The sequence below is a fragment of the Mustela erminea genome, chromosome 12, assembly GCF_009829155.1.
Source record: "Mustela erminea isolate mMusErm1 chromosome 12, mMusErm1.Pri, whole genome shotgun sequence".
Taxonomy (NCBI): domain Eukaryota; kingdom Metazoa; phylum Chordata; class Mammalia; order Carnivora; family Mustelidae; genus Mustela; species Mustela erminea.
Window position 1 is genome coordinate 10,986,947 of NC_045625.1, and position 25,588 is coordinate 11,012,534.

The 25,588-nt window shown below is 43.3% G+C and overlaps 1 protein-coding gene across 7 annotated transcripts in view; it reads left to right on the top strand.

Annotated features, from left to right (window-relative positions):
• Positions 1 to 25,588, top strand: part of DENND1A (DENN domain containing 1A) — a 492,434-nt gene that overhangs the window by 209,401 nt on the left and 257,445 nt on the right. For all 7 annotated transcript variants that reach the window (XM_032307638.1, XM_032307635.1, XM_032307639.1 and 4 more), the window contains 2 exons: positions 20,087 to 20,156; positions 25,331 to 25,411. In XM_032307638.1, the coding sequence (XP_032163529.1) occupies positions 20,087 to 20,156; positions 25,331 to 25,411 (151 nt within the window). The remainder of the gene's footprint in view (positions 1 to 20,086; positions 20,157 to 25,330; positions 25,412 to 25,588) is intronic.

The following is a 25,588-nucleotide window of genomic DNA, read 5'->3' on the forward strand; positions in this document are numbered from 1 at the left end:
TTGATGGGCAGATGTACCTTTCAATTTTCTGTCTGCACTGATAGAGGCATAGTGATTTTTTGCTTGGAGAAACCTTTGTTAAAAATGATTTTTTAAAAATCAACATATAATGTATCATTTGCCCCAGGGGGGCAGGTCTGTGAATCCTCAGTCTTACACAATTCACAGCACTCACCAGTGTCCATCCCCCAGCCACACTATCCCTCCTCCCCACCCCCCAGGGACCCTCCACCTTCCCTCCCTCCCTCCCTCCATTTTTTTTTCTGAGATTAAGAGTCTCTTATGGTTTGTCTCCCTCCCGATCCCATCTTGTTTCAAAAAATGATTGTTTTTAAGTGTTAAAAAAAAAAAAAAAGAGTATGGAACCTAGGTGGAGGCAAAATAAATATGCATGTGCGCATCTTTATAAATATGCCTGCTTTTTCCCTTTTCTTAAAATGGCAAGAAGGATATCTAGGGAGCAGAATGTACTCTACAAGCAGATCTTCACCTTGTTGGAATTAGGGGGTTCCTCCTAATGCAAAAGGCATGCCTCTTTCATTGTTTGTGTAGCTCAGATTTAAATTTAACAGGCACTAGTTATGGCAGGTATATGGTAAGATGGGACTGTTACATAGCATCTTTAAAGGCATCGGGAGTGAGCCACAAAGGGTCCTGGTGAGCTTGGCGTTTTTTATTTTTTGTTTTCATATGCCTTAAGTAACCTTAAGAGGACATGATAGGGATAAAATAGCCATCATAATTTAGAAAGGAATGTGCTCGATCTCTGTCTCTTCTCTGTCTAATGAGTTCATGTAAAAAATATATCAAAAGAAATACTCATAGCAGAATCCTCACATTTCAAAGGGGAGTCTATTTATTATAAGAACCGCTGATTCATTAGGAATGCTTCCTAATTCGAACAGCAACAGCTGCTTCTGCTTAGGATAAACTCTATCTCTTTTGTGCCCTGTCTCTCCAAGGGGATGTGAAATTTTGGTTGATGATTCTTCTCCTTCTTTAGCTTTTTCACTCTCTTCCTCACTCTTTCCTCTGGTAGGATGCTTGATCCTTTTCAGTGCTCACACGATTCAAACAACCCACCATACTCACCCCCCATCTTTAGAAATGACTTTCGTTAAGATTACAAATGCTAACAAAACTCTTCGGATAATGTGTTTTGTTTGCATTCACAGTGGCAGTGGAGTGTATTGTGCAGCAGTAAAGAAAAAAGTTGAGACACGTTGTAGTCATGAATTCTAAGTGCAATAATTTAAAATACAGGGAGCATTTGAGAAACTGCCATTGTCCATTAAATGAAACCACTGTATTAACGTATCATAGCATGCTGTTCTAATCACTTTTCTCCAAATACCAGCTTTTGAAAGAAACATGGCCGTATTTTTTATACAAAATCTGAAATCGTGTAATTGAATGGCTTGGCAGAATAGGTAAATGAATGTAGCAACATGCATTCAAATGTATCTCTTTGGTTTGTAATGAGCTGATTGAAGTTCACAGTTGTAAGACTTGCCATTTTATTTCCTGATTTTACATTCTGGACCCAGACAAAGGTGCCAGTTTTTTGTATTGACGGAAAAAGGAAGAAGAAGAAAATTGTTCCTAAGACTCAAGTAAGCTCTTTTTGGGGATCACTATTGGATTCTGTGCTCTAGTAGTTTTACTCAACTGTCCTTCTATTAAATAAAGAATCTTCTAATGTGACCATTTTTGTTTAATTTTAGAATTATTAACAACCCCTCTTAGGGCTTAAAGAAATTCTGTCACATCTGATGGAGTTGGTCGTCTGCCATGGGTGTGCGTGCTCATTTGAGAGAGGTAATTGGTGCCTGTGCATACTTCTCTCATAGTGCTTATCTTAGTAATTACACTTGTTGATTTATGCGTCTGATTCCCCCTCTGGACACTGAGCTCCTTAAAATTATAGACGGTGCCCGGTTCACCTGTTAGCCCCAGGAGCCAGCAAAGAGCCTCCTCCTCAGTAAATGTTTGATGACCAAATAAACCAAATAACACTAGAGCCAAATGGGTGTCAGAGTAGATATCAAAATACACAGTAGGTAGAAAGATCATGCAGTTTGGAGCTGAACGGACATTATTTTACATCCTGGTTGGTAAGGGACCATGGGAATTCCATGTGGAATCCAATTAAAATTTTGATGTTTCAGGACAGTTTCAAGTATTGAAGACCACAACTGCTATACATTCTTTCAGACAAGAGAATCCATGTTTTGTTTGTTTGTTTGTTTGTTTTGTTTTCTTTTGTTTTGCACCCTGCTTGTTAGGAGGTACAGCAGAAAAAGAGAGTAATACTGAGGGAGTGCAGAGCCATTCATGGGACAGAGATGTGTACTTCTGGGTTTGTCCATCTCTCCTCTGTGCTGTGCAAACGCATGGCTTTGCATCAGTTTCTTCCACTGTTTCGACTATTGTTCCTGCTACAAAATAAGAGGGTTGAACAGCTGAGAGCAGCTGGCTGCTTGTACACTTCCTTTGGCTTACCTGGGTGGGCTAGGTGATGGAGAATTTGGGTTCTGCTTTTCCCGATCATGGGGCAACCTCTTGCCACTGCCCACAGTATTATGGTCAAACCTCTGGGCATAGCTTCTTAACTAGGAAAAAGCATGCAATAATGCAGAGGTATAATCCACTACAATCCCAGTGTAGACAGACTGGTTTAGCTCATTCACCTGTGAGGTGCATCTCACATACTCTGTTAGTATTAAATTACACAACTAATGAAGTATGTGAATGATAAGCTGTTTTAGTATGTTAGGTGGACTGAAGTTATTCCTTTAATATCCCCTCCCTTGGGACAGAATGGCAGAGTGACAGCTTCACATAGTGTGGTAGGACCTAGGATATACATTAATAGACACCCCATAAGGGGTGATGGGGATTGACTTAGATGGGGCACAAGGGAGCATTTGGGGGTCCTGGAAATGTTACATATATTGATTGTGGTGGTGGTCACACAGCTGTGTGCAGTTTCACAACTCCTCTCATGGGTTTTATTGTATGTACCCTGCATGTACACCATGTAAACCAATGATGGGTTTTATTGTATGTACACTGTATATACCCATGATTCAGAGTTGATTGATCAAGACAGGACCGTGAGCTCTGGAACCAGACCCTACTTCAAATCCCATTGCCCTCCACTAGCTTGGTGATCGCCGCACATCTTTGAACCTTCGTTTCCTCATCTGTCTGTTGTAGCTGAAGATAACCCCTGTCCTGTAGCTGAGGTGAGGAGGGAGAATGGCCTTGAACTGCTTGGTCCGATGCCTGACACGGCTGAGGTGTACAAGATAGTTTCATTCCCATCCCATTAATGGCTCAGTGTGCTGAACTGGTCTTTAGCTGAAGCTGCTCTATTTTAGACCCATAAAAGTTAAATTCAGACATTTGTGAAAGGTAAAGATGTTAGTGTCCATATGTTTGCTTAATGATAGCTCTTAGAGTCTTACTACTGTTGCTATCTTTTCTATCACTCTAGCATATTAAGTCTTCTAGGGTTAGATCTTATTTAATTAGTTAGGAACAATATGGGAAAGCACAAGGTACTCTTTGCAGTGTTATTTTGAAAAGAGTCATTCATTGAAGAATGATCGGAAAAAAAAATACTGGTGATACATTTATGATTCCTATTTTTTATTTCCTTTGTTTTCATTCTGTCCTTGAAATGAAATCTTTTTCTTGTGTCAAGTGGGGAAATAGTAATAAGATCCGCATTGACCCTAGTCCACTCTTCTGTGACAAGTACAATCTTAAAAGTAACTGTAAAGGGTATACATATGCTTGTGGTTCTTAGCATTTTAAAGGCATTTAAAACGATCCAGAATATGGTGTAGAACCACTCTGTCACCTGAGAGATCAAGTAGACCTTTCTAACAATTGTGACAGCGGATACCTATTTTTGAGTACTCGCTACAATCTGTGAACTGTTGTGGGCCCTAGGTATTATTTGCATTAAACTGTTATTTAATTGATTAATTTGTTCCATGCCATAGCCTTGTTGGGTCAATAGGAAGTGATATCCTTTTGCAGAGAAAGTAAGCTTGGAGAGGTAAGCAATAGCTCAGAGGGTCCCTTTGATAAGATGGGGTGGATCACATCTGTTGCTTCCGCTGTCCAGCCCAACCTTCTCTCCCACCATGTCACACAGCGATGCTGCTTCAGAAGGGAGCTCACCTGCAGGCCATCCTTTGCCTATCAGGAACCCATTTTTAAGCTCTACTTCTAGAGTAAATTCAGTAATTTAATTAAAAGGGCACTGACAAAAGCCTTCACTTTTAGAATCTCCTTCCTTGAGGACTTAGGCCAACTACATGGGTCTGAAGACCTTTGAATTTATCTGTTTCCCTCTTCCTCTTCCAATTCATCTTCCACTCTGTTGAAGTGAGTGATATTCTAAAAAAGTAAGTCTGATTAAATCCCTCCTCAGCTTAAAACTCTGCTTTCAGGAGAGGAGCTAAACTCCCTAGTCTTGCGCATAAAACTCACAAGCTGGTCACTTTGGACTTCTCTAGTATCATCTTCTGCCAGAATTTCCCTTCCCCAGCCCCCTCTCCTCAAAATACTACATCGAGAAACATCTTGCCCCACCTTTAGGTGGGATCTAACATCTCAGGCCATTTATTGTTCCTTGTCTCTCTGTCTCTGGAAAATTTTGTTCTCTCCAGATGGAAGCACTCCTTGATTTGATCTGACTTTTCTTCCTCATTTAGCTGACACCCTGGTCCAGTCAAGATGCTCTCTCCTTCCATGTTCCTATAGTGCTTAGTGCCTCAACCCCCACCCACCCATCACAGAATCCTCACGTTGCCTTATGAAGAGCTGTTTACATGTCCGTCTTCCCCCAAGAGATCTGGGTTCCTTGAGGACAGGCAGCACTGTGTCTTGTTCTCCTATTTATCCTGGCTATCTGGCACAGGACTGGCATGTACTGATGCTTACTAAATGTTTACAGAAATGACCCAGGCTTAAATAGTTGGCCTCAAAAACCTAACAGGGAAAAATAGATTCTGACCCCTTTTCTTTCCCCTCTCAACTTAGGATGGCCTTAGATAAGTGAGGGTGTCTCACTTTCTGAGGCCCACTAGAGTTTATTGAGGCTGACTGTTTCCACATTAAGGAAGGTCACTGAAAACCTTATTAGCCAATCACCCTTGCCCTTGAACTGAGATCCATGATAAGCATGGTGCAGCGAAAGAGCATGAGACTCTGGTGTGACCAGGTTGTCAAAGACTGCTACCTTCCATCTCATCCAGAGAGCCTGCTGGGGAACTGGGTCATCACAGTTATGAAGCACACTTAAGGAAACGAGCAGGTAGGCTTGTGATTCCATTCTCTCCGACCATGAATCCTCCCAGCCACCAAGCAAGGTGACTTGGACGTTGGTAGGCAGGGAGGAATTACACACGTGGCTATTTTTTAATTTAAAAGTTAATAAAAGTACATGTATTGATTGTAGAAAGTTTGGAGAATATAGAAAAACACAAAAATGAAAGGTTATTTGTACATATTACAGAGCTTGCTTTTTTTTTTTTTTAAACATTTATTTGTTTGAGAGAGAGTGTGCTTGTGCATGTTGTGGGGGGCGGGCAGGAAGGGGCAGAAAGAGAGTGAGAGATTCTGAAGCAGACTTCACACTGAGTGAGAAGCCCGACCTAGGGCTCCATCTCATAATCATGAGATCATGGCCTGAGCCAAAATCAAGAGTTGGACACTTAACCAACTGAGACCCAGGCACCCCTAGAACCTGCCCCCCGCTTTTTAAAAAAAGTTCTGTTTATTTGAGAGAGAGGGACAGAGAGCGTGAGCACGAGTAGGGGGAGGGACAGAGGGAGAAGCAGACTCCGCACTGAGCGTGGAGGCCCAAATCAGGGCTTGATCCCAGGACCCCCAAATCATGACCTGAACTGAAGTCAGATACTTAACTGACTGAACAACCCAGGCCCCCTCCCCAGAACCTGCCTTTATATCTAAATACATTGTAAGTATTTAGTAGTATTTAAAGTATTTTTCCATAGTCTGATTTTAATGAGTATATAATACTCCATCATTCTGGTAGCTCATAATTTATTGTGAACTATTGTACATTTAGCTTGTTTCCAAGTATTTGCACTTAATAAATAACACAGAGTACTTAAGAACAACTTCCTCTAATTTTTAAGATGCTTCATGCTCAGTACATAAGCCGTAGGAAATGCAGAAAAGAACGTAAAAGGAAGCAAAGTTTATTTACAAATCCCATAACCTAGAAATAACCACTGTTAATTTTTTATCTTCTAGCCGTCCTATATGATTCCCTATGATACCTAGCTGTGATTATTGCTTCTTTTCAATCTCTGTCATTTCATGGACTTTTCCTATCATTAAAAATATTTTAAAACCTAATTTTCTTATTTCCTGGAGTTAACACAATTAATTTAATCATTCTCTTAGTACATGTTTAGGTGTGTGTATATATGTATTGCTATTATACATAATAAATAACTACCATTTAAAATATATTCCCCTCAAATTAGTCACAACATTTAATGCTAGTGAAAACGTAGTAAAAATAGTTCATGTGTATGTTTTCTGACCTTCATTTTAATAGTCTGCTTTTAGTAGTTAAACTCATTGAAAGTCAGCTTTCCTGCTGTCTTTCATACTATGTGAATTTAAGAACTTATATCGGAGAAACCTATTTCTACTCCAGGTTTGCTGTTTGAATCTCCTTTCTCTAAAGATTAGTTTTTAGGGAGGCACCTGAGTGGCTCAGTGGGTTAAGCCTCTGCCTTTGGCTCAAGTCATGATCTCAGGGTGCTGGGATCGAGCCCTGCATCAGGCTCTCTGCTCAGTGGGGAGCCTGCTTCCTGCCGCCACCCTGCCTGCTGCTCTGCCTACTTGTCATATCTGTCTGTCAAATGAATAAAAATAAAATCTTTAAAAAAAAAAAAAGATGGTTTTTAGGGTTTCTTTTGAGGGAGACACACAGGTGGTAGTGTCACTGGGAATATAAGGTTTACGGCTTAATTTATCAAATACTTCACCTTCCTCTAAGCTACTATACTTTCAGGGAGTTTAATACACCAGTTTTGGGCTTTTGTAACATCGTGGGCTGCTTTTTTAGATTTATAATAAAGCGGTAAGTTGTAAGGACCAATATTATTTAAAAAATAAGGAGTGACTGAGAGATGTAGGGGTTTGGTTTGGTTTTAAATCAGGGCAGCAGAACAGAGAGTGACTAATGGCGTGGTGTTTCAACTGATCTCCCTGTTGGTGGCTCCCCAGCTCCTCATTGCTCAGGACCCGGCCCGCCGTTCCTGTGGAAGGGCCCGCTTGAGGGAACGGTTTCCTCCCATGGTGGTGTTCTGTGGTTATGTTCAGAGGGACTGCAGACCTCACCTCCTCTCCAGACGCCCAGCTGCTACTGCTCATATTTTTCAAGTTGTGTTTTTAGATCATTCCTAATGCCGTAATGCTTTCACCTACCAATCGAAACGAGGGACCTACTTTTGTGGAGGGTGTGCCTTATTTTCCTCCACCCAGTGCTTGGCTTACGTGAGGCATTGAGTGCATGAATGCTAGCTACAAAACAAATGAGTGTAAGGGTGGTTCTGTTTTGACCGTTTGAAAACACTGAATCAGATGTCAAGTGTATGTGCTGTGTAATGGGCCCTGCATTGATCCCCTGGCCTGAGAGAGTTTTTTCAGAGAAGAGTCTGTCCGTGTAGCAGGTTGCACAGACCTGAAGTTAACCCTGCTCTACCTTGTGGCTGTGTGACTCTGAGCAAGTTACTTACCCTGTCTGTGCTTCAGTTTTCTCATTTGTTATCTGGGGCTATGATGGTACCTATTTAATAGAATTATGATGAGGGGTGAATAAGCCAGGGCATGGAGAGTTCCGGACATGTGGTAATTCCACAATGAATGGTGGTCTCTCCTGTTACTATTTTCATGTTCAGTGCGTGACGAGTAGCACAGTGGTAAAGGTACTTGGCTCTAGATGGGTCTTGCAGTAGGACGGATTATACTGTCCTGTTCAGCAGGGTGACTGTGTCTCTCTGTGATCAATGTCGTGCAGAGAAATCTGCTTCCTTCACCCTGGACCAGATGTGCTACAGAATGACATAGCAGTAGAGGTTTTCTCCAGGGTCCGAGAATCTGGTGGGGAAGACAGATGCCTGTGGTAGAATGAAGCAGGGGAAGGGCTGCCGGACTTGGACAAATTCCTGTGTTTCCCTCCCTTGGAAACTTCATCTCATTTCCAGGAGCATTTTGGGAGAAGCCTCTTGGTGAGAGAGTTGCTCTGTCACAAAAGGTAACTTGAGAGCAGTTTCCTGTCTGTCCTTATGGCCAGCTTTTAGTAAAGTCCTGCTTTGTACCCCAAGGAGGCTTTGAACATCAGCTGTCTTGAACAATCTCTGGTCTTATCACTTATTTTAATGTTCGTTGCACGGGTCACTCCTGGATGTGGTGCTCTGGGCAATCTCACCCCAGAATGCTTCCCTTCCTTTATTTAACCTCTGACCTGTGAAAACAAGAGTTAATCAAGAGTTCTAAGGTAGCTAAGAGGAAGGGGAAGTGTTTGGTTACAAATTAAATATGAACAAGTCATAAGTCATAAATCCCCACCAGCGCTACCAGTTGTGTGTCTCGAGTTGCATATGGTACAGGGTGTTTGGGTTATAAATTCAAGTTCAGGGCCCTGTGATTGCTTGGGGTTAGGTGCTAGGTTAGTTTTCTTTTGGTCTAAAAAAAAAAAAAAAAAACCTCTTGGCCTTTTAAAACATTACTTTTATTAGACCAGCTACCTTCATATCCTACTTTCTCTCTGTGCGTCTGTCTGTCCTTCTTCCTTTCTTTGCCTGCCTGCCTGCTTGCGGTGATTGGTGTGCTGTTCTGTGAATGGAGACAGAACTGCTTCCCTGAAAGAAGTTAAGCATATGGAAAAAGTTGCCGAGGAAAGGCACTGAAGCATAGAGCGTAAATGGGTTTAAGAGACAGCCAGACACTTTTATAGAGAGATTTGCGATTGAATGATATAGCATTCGAACAGAGATCTGGGGTAGAAATGAACTTAAATGAGTGCTGTTTGCAGAAAACCGATGCCCTGTCTAATCTAGTATTTCCTTAATTGTCACCCTAAGCATACATTCAAAGCTTTATATTTTAAATTTAAAAAGGCAGCACAGTCTGTTTAAGAATGTATGACACAGGCCGTGATCTTTCTAGATAAATTCTTAAAAATAGGTAGCCGAAGCGTTGGGTCTTGATAGGAATCACTGGAAAGTTAAAAACCAAAAAACATCAAACATTTTAAATCAAGCCATTAATATCTGTGTTTCTGAATCTAACATGTACACTAATACCTAAAGCAAGAAAGAGCTGACACATGGCTAATGTCCTGGGGCTGGCAAAGTAAGAAAACACGCTGAATGGTTGGGATGCAGCCAAAATCAGCTTGCTCCGAACGCTTGGAGCTGACGGACTTTTGGAGGCAAGCTTTCATTTTTCAGGGCATTACGGTGAGAACCGCGAGGTAAGAATTTTAAATCCTAATTTCAGGATGGATCATTACCCTTGATCGTGTTGTGCAACTAGTGACGTGTTGCACGGAGCGAGGAGGCTAGAAATCGTACGGAACCAGTTTTGTGTCTGAGCTGTGCTTGGCCCAGGTACATCACTTTACGTCTCCAAGACTCAGTTTTCTCACCTATAAAATGGGATGATGACTCACCTTCTAGAGTTGTTGTAAAGACTAATATTTCAGAGCACCGGAAACTTGGTCAATGTTTTTTTTTCCCTTCCTCCATTTGCTTTCACTTGTTAGCTCTAAAATGAGAATAGCATCAAATGGTGTCTCAGTGGGTTCATTAATTTTGTTGTTTACTCCTGAAAGTAGGGCAGACAGGATTTCTGGTGCAGCTGTTTCTTCCCCTTGTTGTGGTTTTTTTCAGCAGAGACCATGTATTTCTCTTTTAGTCTATGAAAGGTTGTGTAAGGTGGGCCTTAGTTAGAACCTCACTAACCCATTATATTATATTACAGTAATAATTTGAACCCTAGAATAAGATACTCTGAATGGGGAAAAACTTGCAGGTGTGTGAATACAGGAGTGGGAAGCATCATAAACTCTCTTAGGAAAATGATGAAAGGCCTATGTGCTCGCCCTCTCTGGGCTCAATGGAAAATATCTGAGAATTACACTCAATTGTCAGTGCAGGTGTCATTACTCCAAAGATCTTCTGTTACCAACACTTCACCGGTGATAACAGAAAAGTGCCTCTGTGCTTTCCTCCTGAGCAATCTCCCTCAATCACAGTAACGCTGTCATAGAAAAGAAGACGGCAGATCTGCTCTCTAAAAGCAACAATTATTGAATACCCATCAAGAGAGAAAAGAGCCTTGTTACCAAAATCAAATCCAAGTGTGTGTTTGGGTAGATTTATATAAGCACAGATGTTTTATGGGAACTTTTTGGGGTTTTTTTCCTAATGCAAATTAATATTTCTACTCATTCGGTGCATGCAATACATTTTCCTGCATAGATGTAATAGGTTTCACAATGGGATGCTAATTATGGACATAAATCAGAGATTTTTGAGCTTAACTGGCTACCATAATAAATTTACAAGTTGAGATCAGCAGCTGTGAGCCAAGCAGACTGCTCAGATAGAGTGAGACTGACTTTGATCTCCCAAAGGGGTTTGTTTGTTCTCCTATTTTAGGTTCCTCTGACTTTTGATCTTCCTAGCACCAAGAGTGTGATCTTCTCAGGGAAAAACAGTGTTTACTCTGTTCCAGGCACAGTGGTAGGTGCACTCACCTAGGTCACCTTCACAACAGTTGCATGAGAATACATACAAATGGCTCACACCCAGGGATAGAAACTGATACCCAAACCCAGGTGGGTCTTCTGACTGCACTCGGTGGAAAGTTGATCAACAAAGTGTCATTTTGTTCCTTTTATGCACCTCTATCATAACACAGACGCTGTGTTGCTGACATCGTCTGCCCATGTGTCTGCTTCCCTCGTTAGACTGTGTGCTTTCCAAATGCTGGGCCCTTGCTCTCATTCCCCACATACCTCACACAATGCCAGGCATATATTGGATGGGTCTTAGTAAGTGTGGAGAAATATGTGGTTTGATGGATGATTGACTGCAACGTTTGCAGAACGAATGATCTAGAAATGTGTGATGTTTGGACTGTAAACGTCACTTCAGTTTTAAGTTCCAGAAAGCATTTATTGACATTTAATGTGGTTAGCTCAGGAGGATGGGGTGCTCCTTTATTAGAAGGAGGAATGCTTGCACCTTGGTGCTAAGGCTGTAGTTTGAAAACTGTGGACCACCACACATGGGTGTTTTGTTGTGCTTATAGATGGAGTGCTCATTGGCTGGCTATAATGGGAGAGAAGATAGGTCTTACAGAGGGCAAGGTGGTTGACATCTAGGGTCTTCTCTACTTCCTACCTCCAGTTAGGAGGGAAAGGGGAAGACATGAGAGGTCTAGAAGTGGAAGAGCTTTTCTCATCAGGAGGTTTGGAAACAAGAATATCTTCTGGAGAGCAGGAGGAAAGGGTAGAGACGGGAGACGAAGGAAAACTTTGGAGCAAACCCTCTGGGGAACTTGGCCTGATGCGCACTGATAGAGGATTCTTGAAGAATTTTAAACGTTCACCGGTGCTTGAAAAACTAAGATGACAAATGAAAATAATCAGCTGGGTTTTGTGACATTTTTCCATAGAACTTGAAGTAGGAACACGAAAAGTAGATGGTGGTGTTTACTTGTGTTGGAGAGATAGGCAAGGGGCAAGAAGCCTCAACTTTGTACGTCCTTCATGGTCTGCTTTGACTGCTCACTTGGTTCTCATTATTTGTCACAGACTCCAGCAGTCCACTGGCAGGGATCATTTTTGGTTCTGGATCATTTGCCTACCAAAGTGCCCTGCCTTCCAATGAGATTGGTTGACTGTTACCCCAGTGGCAGTGGACTTAGTAGGAAATACAGGCATGAGTTACAGCTGTCAAGGGAACTTACTGTGTGTCTAACTTGTGCCAGGCACACATTAGAGACCGAACAGTCAGCACCCAGCCATGATCCCTGCTCTCATGGAGTTGACACTACTGGAGAAGACAAAAAAAAGAAACATGCATTATAAACTATGGTGAGTCGCCATGTAGGCTCAGACCAGAAGGGCCTCACATTCTGGGAGTAAAATGTGTCTATTTAACTGGGGGCCAAAATTTTATAGTAAAAATGAGGGGAAACTTTATTTAGGATTTTTAATCTGGGAAAAAAAATGAAACTCAAAGTTTGGAAATCAGATTTCAGCAAAATCTAGCTTTTATTCCAATAATGCATTCTTTCTGGGATAGAATAAAGTATGAGACAATTTTTTTTTAGGGGAGCGATTATGGTTTTTCTGATGTAATAACACTTATGTTTGACTTTCTCAGCATAATCATAAAAAGAGTAATTAACTGAAAAATATTTGAGGGCTTAATCAATTTCCCCCAGGCCTCTCCAAATCCTTTGATATTGAATTCATTTTCTTTTGATGTGACTATTGTGCCACCATCCTTGTTTGTTTTGAATTTTCTCTTTGTCCCTTGTTACTCAGTCTGAGGCCACCAGGTCCTCATTTTTTGGCCACTTTGCCGCACACCTGAGCAGGTGTCCAGCATCTCCAACAAGGGCTTTGTGAAATCCTGAATCCTTTGCCATGGTTGTAGTTTTACTTACATTTTCTTGTAGATGTTTGGCCAACAAGACACTGACGGAGCAGGGAGAGATGCTAGGTCAAACCAGAAGGGCTGGGTGGGAACTTACTGGTTTAAGTGGACACATCATTCATGAGTAGTTTCCTCTTGTAATGGCTCGTGCTTTCCTATTCGCTCTGGTGACTGCAGGGTGGGAGGAATTCCTGGACAGCTTTCTAAAGATACCTCTGAGCCAGAAGGAGCCTGTCAGAGCTGAGATCCGCAAGAACGTTAGGCAGAGAGGGGTGGGAAGAGCAGTCCAGGAGCAGTCCAGGCACCGGACTGGGTGTGTCTGCCTACCTCAGGGACATTAGTGAGGTGGTGGACGTCTTCCAGAAGAGGAAACTGAGTCTTTGCAAGATTGCTTTCCTGAGGTGTCACACAGCTAGAACCAGAACTGAGATTCACCCACGGTTCTTCGACACAAGTCCATGTTGTCTCCAGCATATGCCATGCTGCTCTGCTTTTCTTTCTTTCTTTTCTTTTTTTTTTTTTTTTAAATTTTTGGGGGTTTTTGTTTTTTGAAAACTTTAAATACTGAATGCCAGGTAGCCTTCACTAAGGGATGCCTTGTCATCCGATGAATCTCGGCAAAATCTGACAGGAGATGAGAGACGAAAGGATTATCCCTCTTGGAGTACCCAGGATGGAGTTTTAAGAGCTCCTCAGGCAGCGGAAATCGCTGAGAAAAATTGAAAGACCTTATTCTGTGTCACTCTCCTTAGCTTTAAACTCATTCCAGACCTAAGTTAAAAGCAGCTCTACAGTACCCAGGAAGAAACTACTTTGTTATATCTCTAATACAATGGTGTCTGAGTGTTTCCATGTTAAAATGTTGTTATAAAGTACTTTTCTTTTTATTATTTCTAGTAGAACCAGAACTTACCTTGATCTCTTTAAATATTATGGATAGAACTAGATTATCTAAGATTTTTCTCTTTAGGGTAACACAAAGTAGACATGTTCTGTCCAGGCTGAGATCTGCTGGACTGTGCCGAGGGGGAAATGATCACTTTATACCTAGCTCTAAATACTGGTCCTCAGAATAGAACATCTCTTGAACCAGCCCTTCAGTCCCCCAGTGATGACAGAATAAAAGGGGAGGCCCATCAGTTTGGCATATGACAGGCCCCTGGGGTCTGGCTTTTTCGACCCCTACCTGGCCTTCTGTCCTACAGCCCGCGTACCCTTCTTTCTGGCTATTCCAGCTGCACACAGTTCTCAGATCAGGCCCAGCAGGCCAAGCCTGCTAGTCAGTGCTCGCGAGATTTCTTTTCTGTCCTTAATGTACTTTATCCCCACCCCTTCCAGCCTTCTTCCCATACACTGAGAACAACCTCTTTGAGGACTTAGCTGATGCTCGGCCTTCTCTGTGCAGGGACTATTGACTCCCACCGTTGCAACCCGCCCTTTCTCTGTTGCATGCCCCTCCCTAGAGCCATGGCTTAAAATTCAAAATTTTCTTTTCCCAGCTCATGTTCTTATTCTGTATACTCAAACTGCTCTACTTATGGTGTTTTTGATGAAATGAAAGACCCTTTAGATCCTCTTCTCTCCCATTTTATTTCAGTTTTGAAACAATAACAAACATATAAAAGGGACACGTGAGTGGCTCAATTGGTTAAGCGTCTGCCTTCAGCTCAGGTCATTATCCCAGGGTCCTGGGATCAAGCCCCCTGTCAGTCTCCCTGTCCAGCGGGGAATCTGCTTCTCCTTCTCCCTCTGCCCTTCCCCCGGCTCATGCTCTCTCTCTCTCTCAAATAAATAAAATCTTTAAAGATAGATACATAGAAAAGTTGTGGGTATAATACAAATGCCCATTTGGGAGATGTTGCCAAATAATACCCAGTAACCCCCAAATACTTTAGTGTGTATTTTTTTTTAAAGGAAATATTCTTGGGGCACCTCCCTAGCTCTGTAGAGCACATGACTCTGACTCTTAGCGTAGTGTGTTGAAGCCCCACGCTGGGCATGGAGCCTACTTAAAGTAAGAAGGGAGAGAGAGAGGGAGGAAGGGAGAGGAAGGAAGGAAGATTGTTTTCCATAACTACATGCAATTGTCAAGATCAGAAAGTTGCTTTTAACATAATACTTCCGTGTAGTACTTGGACCTCCTATATATAGGGGGGCAAGCTGTAGTGTAGAATCACATGTTGGATTAGTTGTCCTGTCTCTCTTATTGTCTTATTCTGGAGTAGATTCTCAACATTTCCTACACTTCTATGAACTTGACATTGGCTGTTAATTTGTAGAAAGTCTCTTATCCTCCGGATTGGGTTCTGGGTCTGTGGCTGGAATAGGATGGACGTATTCTGTATTGTTTCACCGTATCCTGTCAGTTGGCACACTTTCAGCTTGTTGCGTTACTTAAGGTTGTGTCTCCCAGGCTTCTCCCTTCTTTTTCCCTTTATAATTAAAAAGTGTATTCTCAGTATCCTCATTTTATCCTCGTCAGACTTAACGATTCATTTATTTACATTAGCACAGAATTGTGATTTCCTATTTTATTTATTTTTACATATTCTCTTTCTATCATTATTTGGTTTATGCTCAGATTGTCACAGATTTTTGTCAGCAGGAGACCCTCCACACTGGCTTTTCTGTCCTGTTGACCTGTCCTAATCTTAGGTGTTGAACCTGCCTTTTTTCTAGCACAACAAGATATTTCCCAGCCCCAGCTCTGGAATCAGACTTTTCTTCAAGGAGCTCTGGTACTTAGAAACCAAGATCTGGACACTTAAGTATGCCCATTATAATTGGGGTGTCTCTTCTCCAGGGTCTCTCAGTGGCTAAAGCCAGAGTATCTATGCATGTATAATGTACATATACACATCAGTATGCACATACATACATTTGCATTTCTAGTTCTTTCATTTGTCTCCATGATGTCACACAGTTATCTCTAATTCCAATACGACACCATAGGTTCATTCCTGTTTTCTCCTGGTCCATATTTGTAACTCTCTTCTCTGATAGTAGTAATTCCATTATATGTTTACATGCTTGATCAGTCTCGATCAGACTCTTGCTGCTGTAGCGCCTTTCCTCTGTGGCCGGCCTACTCCCCACACTTGGATTTGACCTCTTAGGCACTGCCTTCTCTTCCTACCTTCTCAACTGCTTGGGCTCTGCCTCGCCACCCTTCGTGGAAGCCCTTTACCTACTTAGGCTCTGACATCCCACATGGAACTGCCTTCCAGATGCTCTGGGTTTTTTTGACACCAGTCTAGTCAACCTCTTTCTCTAGACATAGATGCTTTCTTACCCAGCATCAGGCCTTGCCCCTACTTAGACACCACTTCCCCCCCTTCTTGAGTTCTGACCCTCCAAGCCAGGCTACCTTCTGTGTTTTTACTCTCCTGATCTTGCTGGAGCCCTGACTTTTCCTCACGAGGAAACCCATCTCACCCCATTCAGACTCCAAAACTCTGAGGCCTGGTGGCCCCTACAGGAGGATTTCCTCCTCTCTGTGCTTGAACTCTGACATCTGCTCACAGCTGGTGTTCTGTCAAGGGACACTTTCCTCAGCTTGGTCAGGGTCTGCCTCCATTGCTCCCCCTCACACACACACCCCTGTCTTGCTTGGGCTCATCTGATGGCTTTGAACTCAACTATTAGCAAGAGATGTGGGAGAGCTTTTTAAAATTTGTAATGGTTTTCTATCTAAGTACTTACGACACTGGAGTGGGATCCTATCACATGTACACTCGTACAAGGTCACTTACACACATGCGTGTATACACAAAACAGTGGGAATGATTATCCTGACAGTCCATTCAGTGGAGTGAGATTAGAAATGTAAGTCATCTGTCCTCAGTCGGACTCAGTTCCTGAGTTCAGCTGGAGGGTAAGCAGCTCAGTAAGCTGACAGATTGGAGCATAGACAGTTTTCATTCAGTATGGGCCCCCGCAAACTCAGGCCAGCTACACTGTGTCTCTAAAACCATATCTGCTCTATGTGGGGGGCAGCCGAAGGGCCTTTTACAGGTGATTTTTTCCATGGGCTGTTTGACTCTAAGTATTATGTCTCAAGCCTGCCCTGCACATCTTACAAGGGCCTGTGACAGCCCGTAGCAGTGCGGCCATGTGTGTAGGAATCCACAGATGCTGCCTGAGTTCTTCTCAAGTTTAAGACTCTGTATTGCCTCACACAAAACAAAAGCGTTCTCCATTTGACTCTTAGGCCAGGGACTGATGGCAGAGCCTGGGACAGAGTTATCCGAGACACACTTTGGTGAGAGAAGTGTGGATCGTGGCCAGTGCCTGGGAAGCAGGCTTGTCCCACCTTGGCTTTTCCCCCCATCAAGGAAGGCTCTGCTGATTGGCCATGGTAATTTTACAACTTGATCCAAATCCTGAGCTAAACCAGACCCTTGGAAAAGAGTTCCAGCTCCCCCTCACACAAACTATTTCACCGTCCATGTCTCTTTTCCCCACCAGGACCATGGCCTTCCTGAAGGCAGGGACCTTCTGTTGTTTGTCATTGGGGCCCGAGCCTTGGACTGAGCCCACTGCACGGTGGTGCTCGCACGGAGGCAAGTAGAGCAGGCCCAAAGACGTTTGCAACCCCTGTAGATGTCCAGGGACAAGCAGGGAAATGGAGTGTTTGTTTCCTGTCTCTGGCCCAGGAAGTAGTGTTTGCTGCATGATGACAGACACGCGCAGAATGGAGTGGAAGGCTCCCTGGCCTCACCTGCAGCCCCGCAGGCGGGCAGAGCCCTTGTGCCAGCACTAATGAAGCGGTACAGGAAACGCCACTGGATAAGGTTCAGCTGTGAACCCTGGCCTCCCAACAGGGAAAAAGAGGGATCCTTTGAAGAAGAAGACAGCTGGGTTTTGGTTTCAAGACCTTAACGCTGCCATCCCTGGATATTCATCTGTCAGTGCACAGGGGACAACATGTGGGGAACAGTTGCGTCCGGTCAGGCCACAGGGAGAAAGGAATAGCTGATCTCCAGGGTAACTGCGAAACCTCCCGTGGCTGAGGGTTCTGCTTCGTGGAGCCAAAAAGAATCGATTTGGTGAGGGTGAGGCCGCGGGTGAGAAGCTGGGCGCCCTGCTGTGAGCCGGGTGGCCCTACCAGGCCACCTTCCCTCCGCCCCCTGGCCGTGGAGGACACGGGAGACTTGGGCTTAGGGCCCGAGCTGGTGGGCCAGTTTGACGTCATGGCAGAAACGACGTCCATGTATCCCACAGTCCCGAATTACCAGAGAATCCGGCCTGCCCCACAGCTCCTCATCTAGAATTCCTGAAATGACTTCAGCTTTTCTCTCATTTCCTTCAGGCCGGGATTTCCTTGCAAGAAAATATTTTCTCATCTTCCACCCGCTCCCCTTCCCTGCCTCTGCCCGCCCCCCCCTTCCTGACTTCGAGTCGCTGGATTTAACTAGTGGTATTTTCTCTTTTGGGTATTGGGAGGGGGGAGGGATTTGTAATCCTTGGTTGAATTTGTTTACTAAGAGTCCTCTAATCTGGGCAAGAGTTTTCGTCTGAGGGGATTTATTGTTCCCACTATAATGGCTTTTAACTCAGCCGAGGTTTATTTAGCAGAATAGGAAGGGAGAAACTTATCTCCTCCCTAATCCCTCTTGAATGTTTACATTGCTCTGCCAAAGTAAATGCTGTGGAAAGTGGCAGCAGGCATTTGCTGTGTAATAGTCAATATGCAGCTGCCAGGGCTGATTGAAACATATTAACATAAGTGATAATACTGTCATAGAAGTGAAAAGTTAAGTTACTTATCAGTATATTTTGATAAGCTACTTAAATTTTACAGTAGCATGTGCTGGCTTCAGACGTCGTTCCTGATGGAGAACTGTGCACTTTATCTGTCCTCTGGATTGCCTCTCACTTCATCTGTTACCCTCGGCAGTACAGCTGGGAGTCAGGGCCGGGTGCTGAGCTCCCCCCGCCCGGTGGGATCAGCGCTCCACTGCCCGTCCAGCTCTCCCAGGAGCGGACCCTGTGAGCGCAGCAGGGCAGATGCGAGCGGGACAGCAGGGGCTTGGTGCGACAGCCTCCTCGCCTGACCCCTTGTCACTTTGGAAAAGTTTCTTACTGGAGAATAAAGCCATTTACATTATGTGACAGAACTTCTGGGCGGAGGGGGTTGGGGGTGGGAGATAGTTCAGCAACAATTCTGTAACCTTAACATGCCTTTGCTCTCAGCCTTTGTTGAGTTGTGTTTGCTCCGTCAACGCTGAGCACCAGTGGTGTGCTGGGCTCCTTGCTTGGCCCCGGGAAGACAGAGTGAAGAAAGATGAGATCCTTCCTTCTCGGTGCACAGTCTGTTAGCAGAACAGACACACCATTGAGTGCCACGTGGTGTGTGGAATGTTATAACGCGGGTATGCATGTGACCCGGGCAGCACAGAGAAGAAGGAATTAGGGCATGAGGGGTGGGGATGGGGAGCGTGCGGGGGACCGTTAGGAGGATGCGTGGAAATCAGCTCGCCTGGACCATGAAGGTCAGAGGGAGAAAAGGGCCAAGTGTATGAAAGCTCGGGCAGGCTTGAGGATGCCTGGCCATTCTTGGAAAGAGGCTGCCTTGAGAGGAGAGTGCACGTGGGGAAGTAGAGCGGGTAGCCAGTCAGGGATTGACAACGAAGAGCCTCCACCGCCGTCTTCAGAGTCCACTGGTGATGGCACCACTGCAGGAACTGGATCCGTGGGCCACTTAGTTGTGCATTTCAGAAAGAATATTCTTGAAGCCCCATGGAGGGTAGAGTGAGGTCAGGACCAGACTGTCCTCAGAGTGAAGGGGCACCATGGTCAGGACCCAGTAGGGGGCAGTGGGGACAGAGAGAGCTTGTCCCGCAGTCAGTCTAGAGGGGGTGTGGTAGGGATAGGAAGTTTGATGCCACAGTATGATTGGCTTCAGGCTCATGGGGCCTTTGGGACACCTTGCAGGCAGCAGCAGGGGAAGTGTTGTATGTATGAGTGCGTGGCTGTGTGTGTCCAATCATGCGGAACTTGCACAGAAGCTTCCTGGAAAGGGTGGGTGTGGTGGGAGAGGCCTGGAGGGCGATGCAGAGATGGTTCCTGATTGCAGAGTCTGCTTTGAATTTCTTCTCTATGAGTCTGTTCTAGCTCTGAGGCATGGGAATAATTTATAATGGACATTCAGTCCTCCACCTTACACAGGCAATTTTTTAAAATCCCAGAAATAATTAGCATTCTACCAGTCTGTGTTTTCAGCAGCCTATAACAGGACAACTCTTCAGAATGTAGAGGAAAAACTGAAATGTACCAGTCTTGAATCAGCTCCTGGTTCAAGTTTTTGACCTGCATACTAATATGTCATGTTTCTCCTCTTCTTTCCCCAGCTATCTTCCCTGGTTCGAAGTATTTTATAAGCTGCTTAACATCTTGGCGGATTATACAACAAAAGGCCAGGTATTTACCTTGTATTTTTCTTTTTAGCAAGTAACTTCAACTTTGTTTATTAAAATAATACGTGTCTCATATATCACCAGAAGGTTTACCAAAAAAGTAGTGCATGCCCATTATAGAAAGTCTGGGGAATTTCGAAATAGAGAAGAAGAGAAAAATCACTCCTGATGTGTTCCCCCTTCCTACCTGAAAATAACAATTGCTAGAATTTTGGTGTGTTTTCTTCCTTTACTTTTTGAGTTGAAGGAATAATAGATAGACCCTAAGCATTCAGAGTTAATCTTCTGATAGATGATAGCTGATACTCCCAAACAGCCCTGGAAGTTCATGACATTTATTAAATTATAATTTTGCTGAGGCACGAATTTGAACTGTACACGTCATGCCGCAAAGCTCTATTTGTGTGTAAAACACTTAACTGGCAAGAGACCTGGCCACCTGTGCCAAGTTCCCCCTCCAGTAAGGCTTTATTGTGCATTTCCGGTAATTTTTTTAAGGGTCTGGAAAATTCCTTAAAAAGTTAGCTCTACTTTACCGTACTTTCGGAAGAAATGATATGTGGAAGTGTCTCCCATGGATGTCAGAAGTCTACTGGAGCTGTATTTAGACTTTCATAGCTCAGATTTTTCACGTGCTGTGGTAACAGAAGCATTTCCCCTAGGCTAGTAAAAAGACTGAATATTTTTCATGGGTGTATAGCATTTTATTATGGACCTTAGAAACATTTCCCTGTTGTTGGAGATTTTTTTTTTTTTAAGTGTATTTATTTATGTTAGAGAGCACGTGCACATGGATGCATGCACAGAGCAGGGAGGGGCAGAGGGAGAGAGAAGGGGAGAGAAGCAGACTCCCCACCAAGTGTGGAGCCCAACCCGGATGCAAGGCTTAGTCTCACAGCCCAGAGACCATGACCCAAGCTGAAATCAAGAGTCGGGCACTTAACCGACTGTGCCACCCAGGAACACCGGGGGGGTTTTTTTGGGGGGTTGGGGGAGGGTTTTTTGGGGGGGAGGGGGCACTGTTTAAATGTAGCTATTAGCATCATTGAACATAAAGCATTTTCTTCATTTTGGATTATTTCCTTAAGAGGAAAATCTCAGAGGGGCCATTTTTTAGGGCAGCGGACATAAATATTTAAAAGAATTTGCCAAACTGTTTTCCAAAAGAATTGTACTGTTTTCTTAAAAGACGCCCTTCCCTAGGAATGTACTGGAGCGCTTGGCTGACCGTGCTCTCAGCAGTATCATTTGTTGAATCTGTTGTTTATTTGACAAGTGAATAGTCTCATTGTTTTAATTACATTTCTTTGATTGCTAATGAGTTGAATATTTGTCCCTATATCTAACTTATTAAATTTTCCTTTTTGTAAATGGCCTAAGATCTTTAATTGATGATACATTATTATTAAATGTTACAGAGGTTTTTTTGTCCTCATACTTTCTACAGAACATTAGGTCCATTAAAAAAAGGGGGGGTATAGTTCAGTAACCTTGGGTTTGGAGAGAGGGAAAGCTGTATTTCGTTTTTGTTTCCTTAAGATTCTTTTCCTGGTGGCGCTGAGAAGGTCCTGCCGTGGAGAAATGTGTGTTCCTTAGTGCTTACCATCTTATTTGGTCCCAAGCCCTTTTTATTCCACGACAAATATTAAAATTCTGAGATACTAATGTTTCCTAGAACATACTTGAGGAAATGCTGCTTTGGAGAAAAATTGGAAAATGTGTGTATAATGGAGACATCTTTCCTTCAAGTAAGATTTACTCACTAGCAGTGTATTCCAGAGGCCACAGTAAATGGAGGGAATAACTAATAGAAATGGCTCCCTAGGTCACTACACTCACTCTGAAAGGATGCTTAGATATAAGGGAATTGTGTCATGAAGGAGGTGATTTATTCTTTGAACTGATTTATTCTTTGATGAATGAATTCAGAGGCTACCTTGGGTCTGTTCATCGATTGATGTTCACAATTCACTTTAGTCAAACATTCAGGTTTTCACTCAAATTTGAAAGATATCTTTAGTAAATAGAATTGTATCACATGTAGGCTCTTAACAGTCTTGGAATTGGAGATTGGCTCACATATTTTTTTCTTCCATATTAATGCTCCAGTCAAAACACATTAGACTTTTAAACACTTGTCTTGTGGTATAGAAAAGGTTGGGTTTGTACACCCAGTGCGTAGGGGAGATAGGATTATTGCCCTGGGAAATTGGTGTACCAGTCCTCTGGGCCATTGCCCCAGGAAGGACCCTTCCTCTTGAAGTGTTGAGTTGTAATCAGTGATGTGTTTTAGTGGAGTCTGTTTCCACTGTCCCCAGTACTCTTTCTATTAAATTTTTTTCTGGTTAAAGGAATTATGACACTAATGATAGGAAATCTGTCTACAATTGGCTTACTTGTTGGCAAGGTGTGAGTCATTAGATTAGAACAATAAAAACTCTGTTTTTATTTTTCTGTTGTTTATATAAAAGCTTTTATTAAACAGAATCCCCTCCCCAAGTCCAAAAGTCTTTGGGCATGGTAGGCTTCAACTGGGGGGCTTGGGGGTGGATAGTGACCATGACAGCTCAGAGTGGAGTGTTGGAGCCTAAGACACAGGATGGGGGTGTCTGTTTGGGTCATTGATCTACCACGGTTATCAGACCCTGGATCGGGCATTGAGGGCATCCCTGTGAAAGAGTTGGCAGGGGTTGAAGAGGGCATCCGAGCTGGAGAGCAGCCTGGCTGAGGGTGTCAGAGCCCAAGGGGACGAAGTGGTCGTTCATGTGCGTGCAGTAGTAGTGGCAGTGGCTTGGCAGCAGATATCTGAACCCTAGGAGGACCTAGAAGGATCCACAAGGGAGAGGGGGAAGCAGCGGTCCAGCACTGGGGTGTTGGATCCTAGGGTAGAAAGGGCATTCTTGTTGGAGAGGAGTGGACTGTAGCAGCCTGGCATTGAATATCTGTTCTCAGGCAGGGCAAGGAGGGCCCCTGAGTGGATAGGGGCCCTATTGGTATGTAACCAATAAAAGATTGGTTACATACAAATAAATAAATATATTAAGAAAATAGGATTGATTGTCATTTCTATAGAATTTAGTTACAAATATGAAAAGGTAGGAAACTAGAAGGATTCCTATATTGGATTGGAATTAGAGCCATCAGTATGACCTGGTGACTTTCCAAATATGTGATATAGAAATCAATAAAAATGCATATATTGTGGGTCTCTGTGTGCATAGTATGTTTTCTGGTTCTAACCACTAAAAGAGTCTGGGGTTAGCCATACCCACGTAGCAATGAATGTACCTAGTACGCACATTGTGGTTTCTAAATAACATTCTCCATTAAAAGGAGCCGGGGCTCTCTGAAGAAATGTCTAATTCTAGGGCCATTGCAGGGAAAGTATAAAATGAGCCTGCAATATCTTTTTGTGTCAAAAAGTGCTCAGAAGAAGTGCTCAAAGCATGTCGGGGACATGTCAGAAAGACACAGAAGTGAGCTTGAAATGGATAAGGGGTTCCCACTGGTCCAATCTGGGACAATTTGAGCATTAAAACAAATAATGATAGCAAAGATTTATAATCATTGAATAAAACAGGAAACCATATGTGCTTACCAATATAAATAAATAAATAAGTTCAAAGTTTTGATGAGGAAGGGGATGTTTACATAAAGTATCACTCCACAAAATGCTTGCTAAACACAAAGGGAGAATGAGTACCTTCCCAGTAGAGGCTTCAGAATAATTAATCAAATGATCAAAGTGAACATCACGAGTAATGGAAAGAATTGAAGTCTGAATCAATAGAAGACATCAGACAATTGGGAATTATTCAACAAAATGGCTGGTCTCACTGTCAAGTTTCTACAAATCTGGGAAAGACTCGGGACCTTTTCCAGACTGATGAAGACCAGAGAATCGTAACTAAAGGCAACATGCGCTTCTGAGCCTGGATGGTTTTGCTCTCCAAGGACATTATGGGCACAGTGGATAAAACTTGAAGGGATCTGAGGATTTGATGGTAATGTTCTGTCAATGTTAATTTCCAGATTTTTTGATGATTAGTTGTGGTTTGTACTGGAGATGGTCCTTTGTATTTATGGATGATGGAACGTAATGTCAGCAACTCACTTTTAAGTAGTTCGGGAAATACAGAATTGCTTCCTGTAATTGTGTAGCAAAATAAAACGTGTGCACATGCACACACGTTCATTTCCCTGTGAGAAGATCGAATGATGAGAGTTCAGACTGAAGCAGGTTTTTAATCTGGGCTCATTGACTCTTTTTGCCTTTCTTTTAAATCCACTACCCGCGACTGTTGTGGAGCAGTGGAGAGTTCTCTGGGCTTGAACACAGCGAACCCGCATGTAGCTTCTGGCTGTGCAACTTACTAACTGGCTGATCTGAGCCAAGTTGTTTCACCCTTTGGAGCCTCAGTTTTCAATCTGTGAAGTGGGGTAGTTGTGAGGATCAGACAGATAACAAATGGAAACCCATGGAAGCTCAATGCTGTTCTGTTAGCACAGACAATTCCGCAGGGTGGGAGAAATGGCTTTTGCATAATTCTGTAAGCAGCGTTCTTTTGAGCATTTTAAAAGTGAATCTGTTTTCAATCGAATAGTTTGTACTGCTTTGTATTTCATTCTGTGGCTCCGTTTCACTAATTAAAATGCACAGCCACCATACTGTATTGCATACTGTTGTGTGTAGTTCATTTTAACTTTCCATAATTGGATGCTGCTGTGTGTATCCAGTGAACACTCAATAAAATTAATTGAGGGTAATGATGATGAAGACAAGATCTATAGTGTCATCCTTATTTCTCCCAACCGCCCCCGCCCCGTGAGCTAGGACTGCTTGCATTTAAAAGTTGTTGCTATGGAGTTGAGAGGATAGGTTTGCTGAGAGCTTATGGTATATGAGCCATAAAAGGCGGTCATGGTAGGTGTCTCACTCTGTAGAAAATGTCAGACTTGGTGTGGGAGGATCTAGTTGGCTTTTATATTGAGCCATAAGCAGTGTCTTTTGTCCAACCCTGCTTGAATATCAAGCCTATTTCTGTACGGGGGCCAGCACCTCCCCAGCCCCCTCAGTCATGGGGGCCTCCGGCTTACCGTGTGCCCAGACCTCCCTGCAGGCCTCTCACGGAAGGGCTCAGCCTTGCTTTTGTTACTTAGACCTTTTATTTCTTTCAGGAGAATCAGTGGAATGAGCTTCTTGAAACTCTGCACAAACTTCCCATTCCCGACCCAGGAGTGTCTGTTCATCTCAGCGTGGTAAGTGGGGGCAGAAAATTAGCGATCACCAAGAAACCATTTCATTATTAGCAAGGAGGCAGAGTTAGCGGAACAAGATTGTCTTTTGTTGTCTGCACCTTCCCCAGCCCTCCCTCTGAATACTCTGAAACCTCTGGACTCAAGACAGGCCAGGGAGTTCAATTTCTTCCTTTCTCT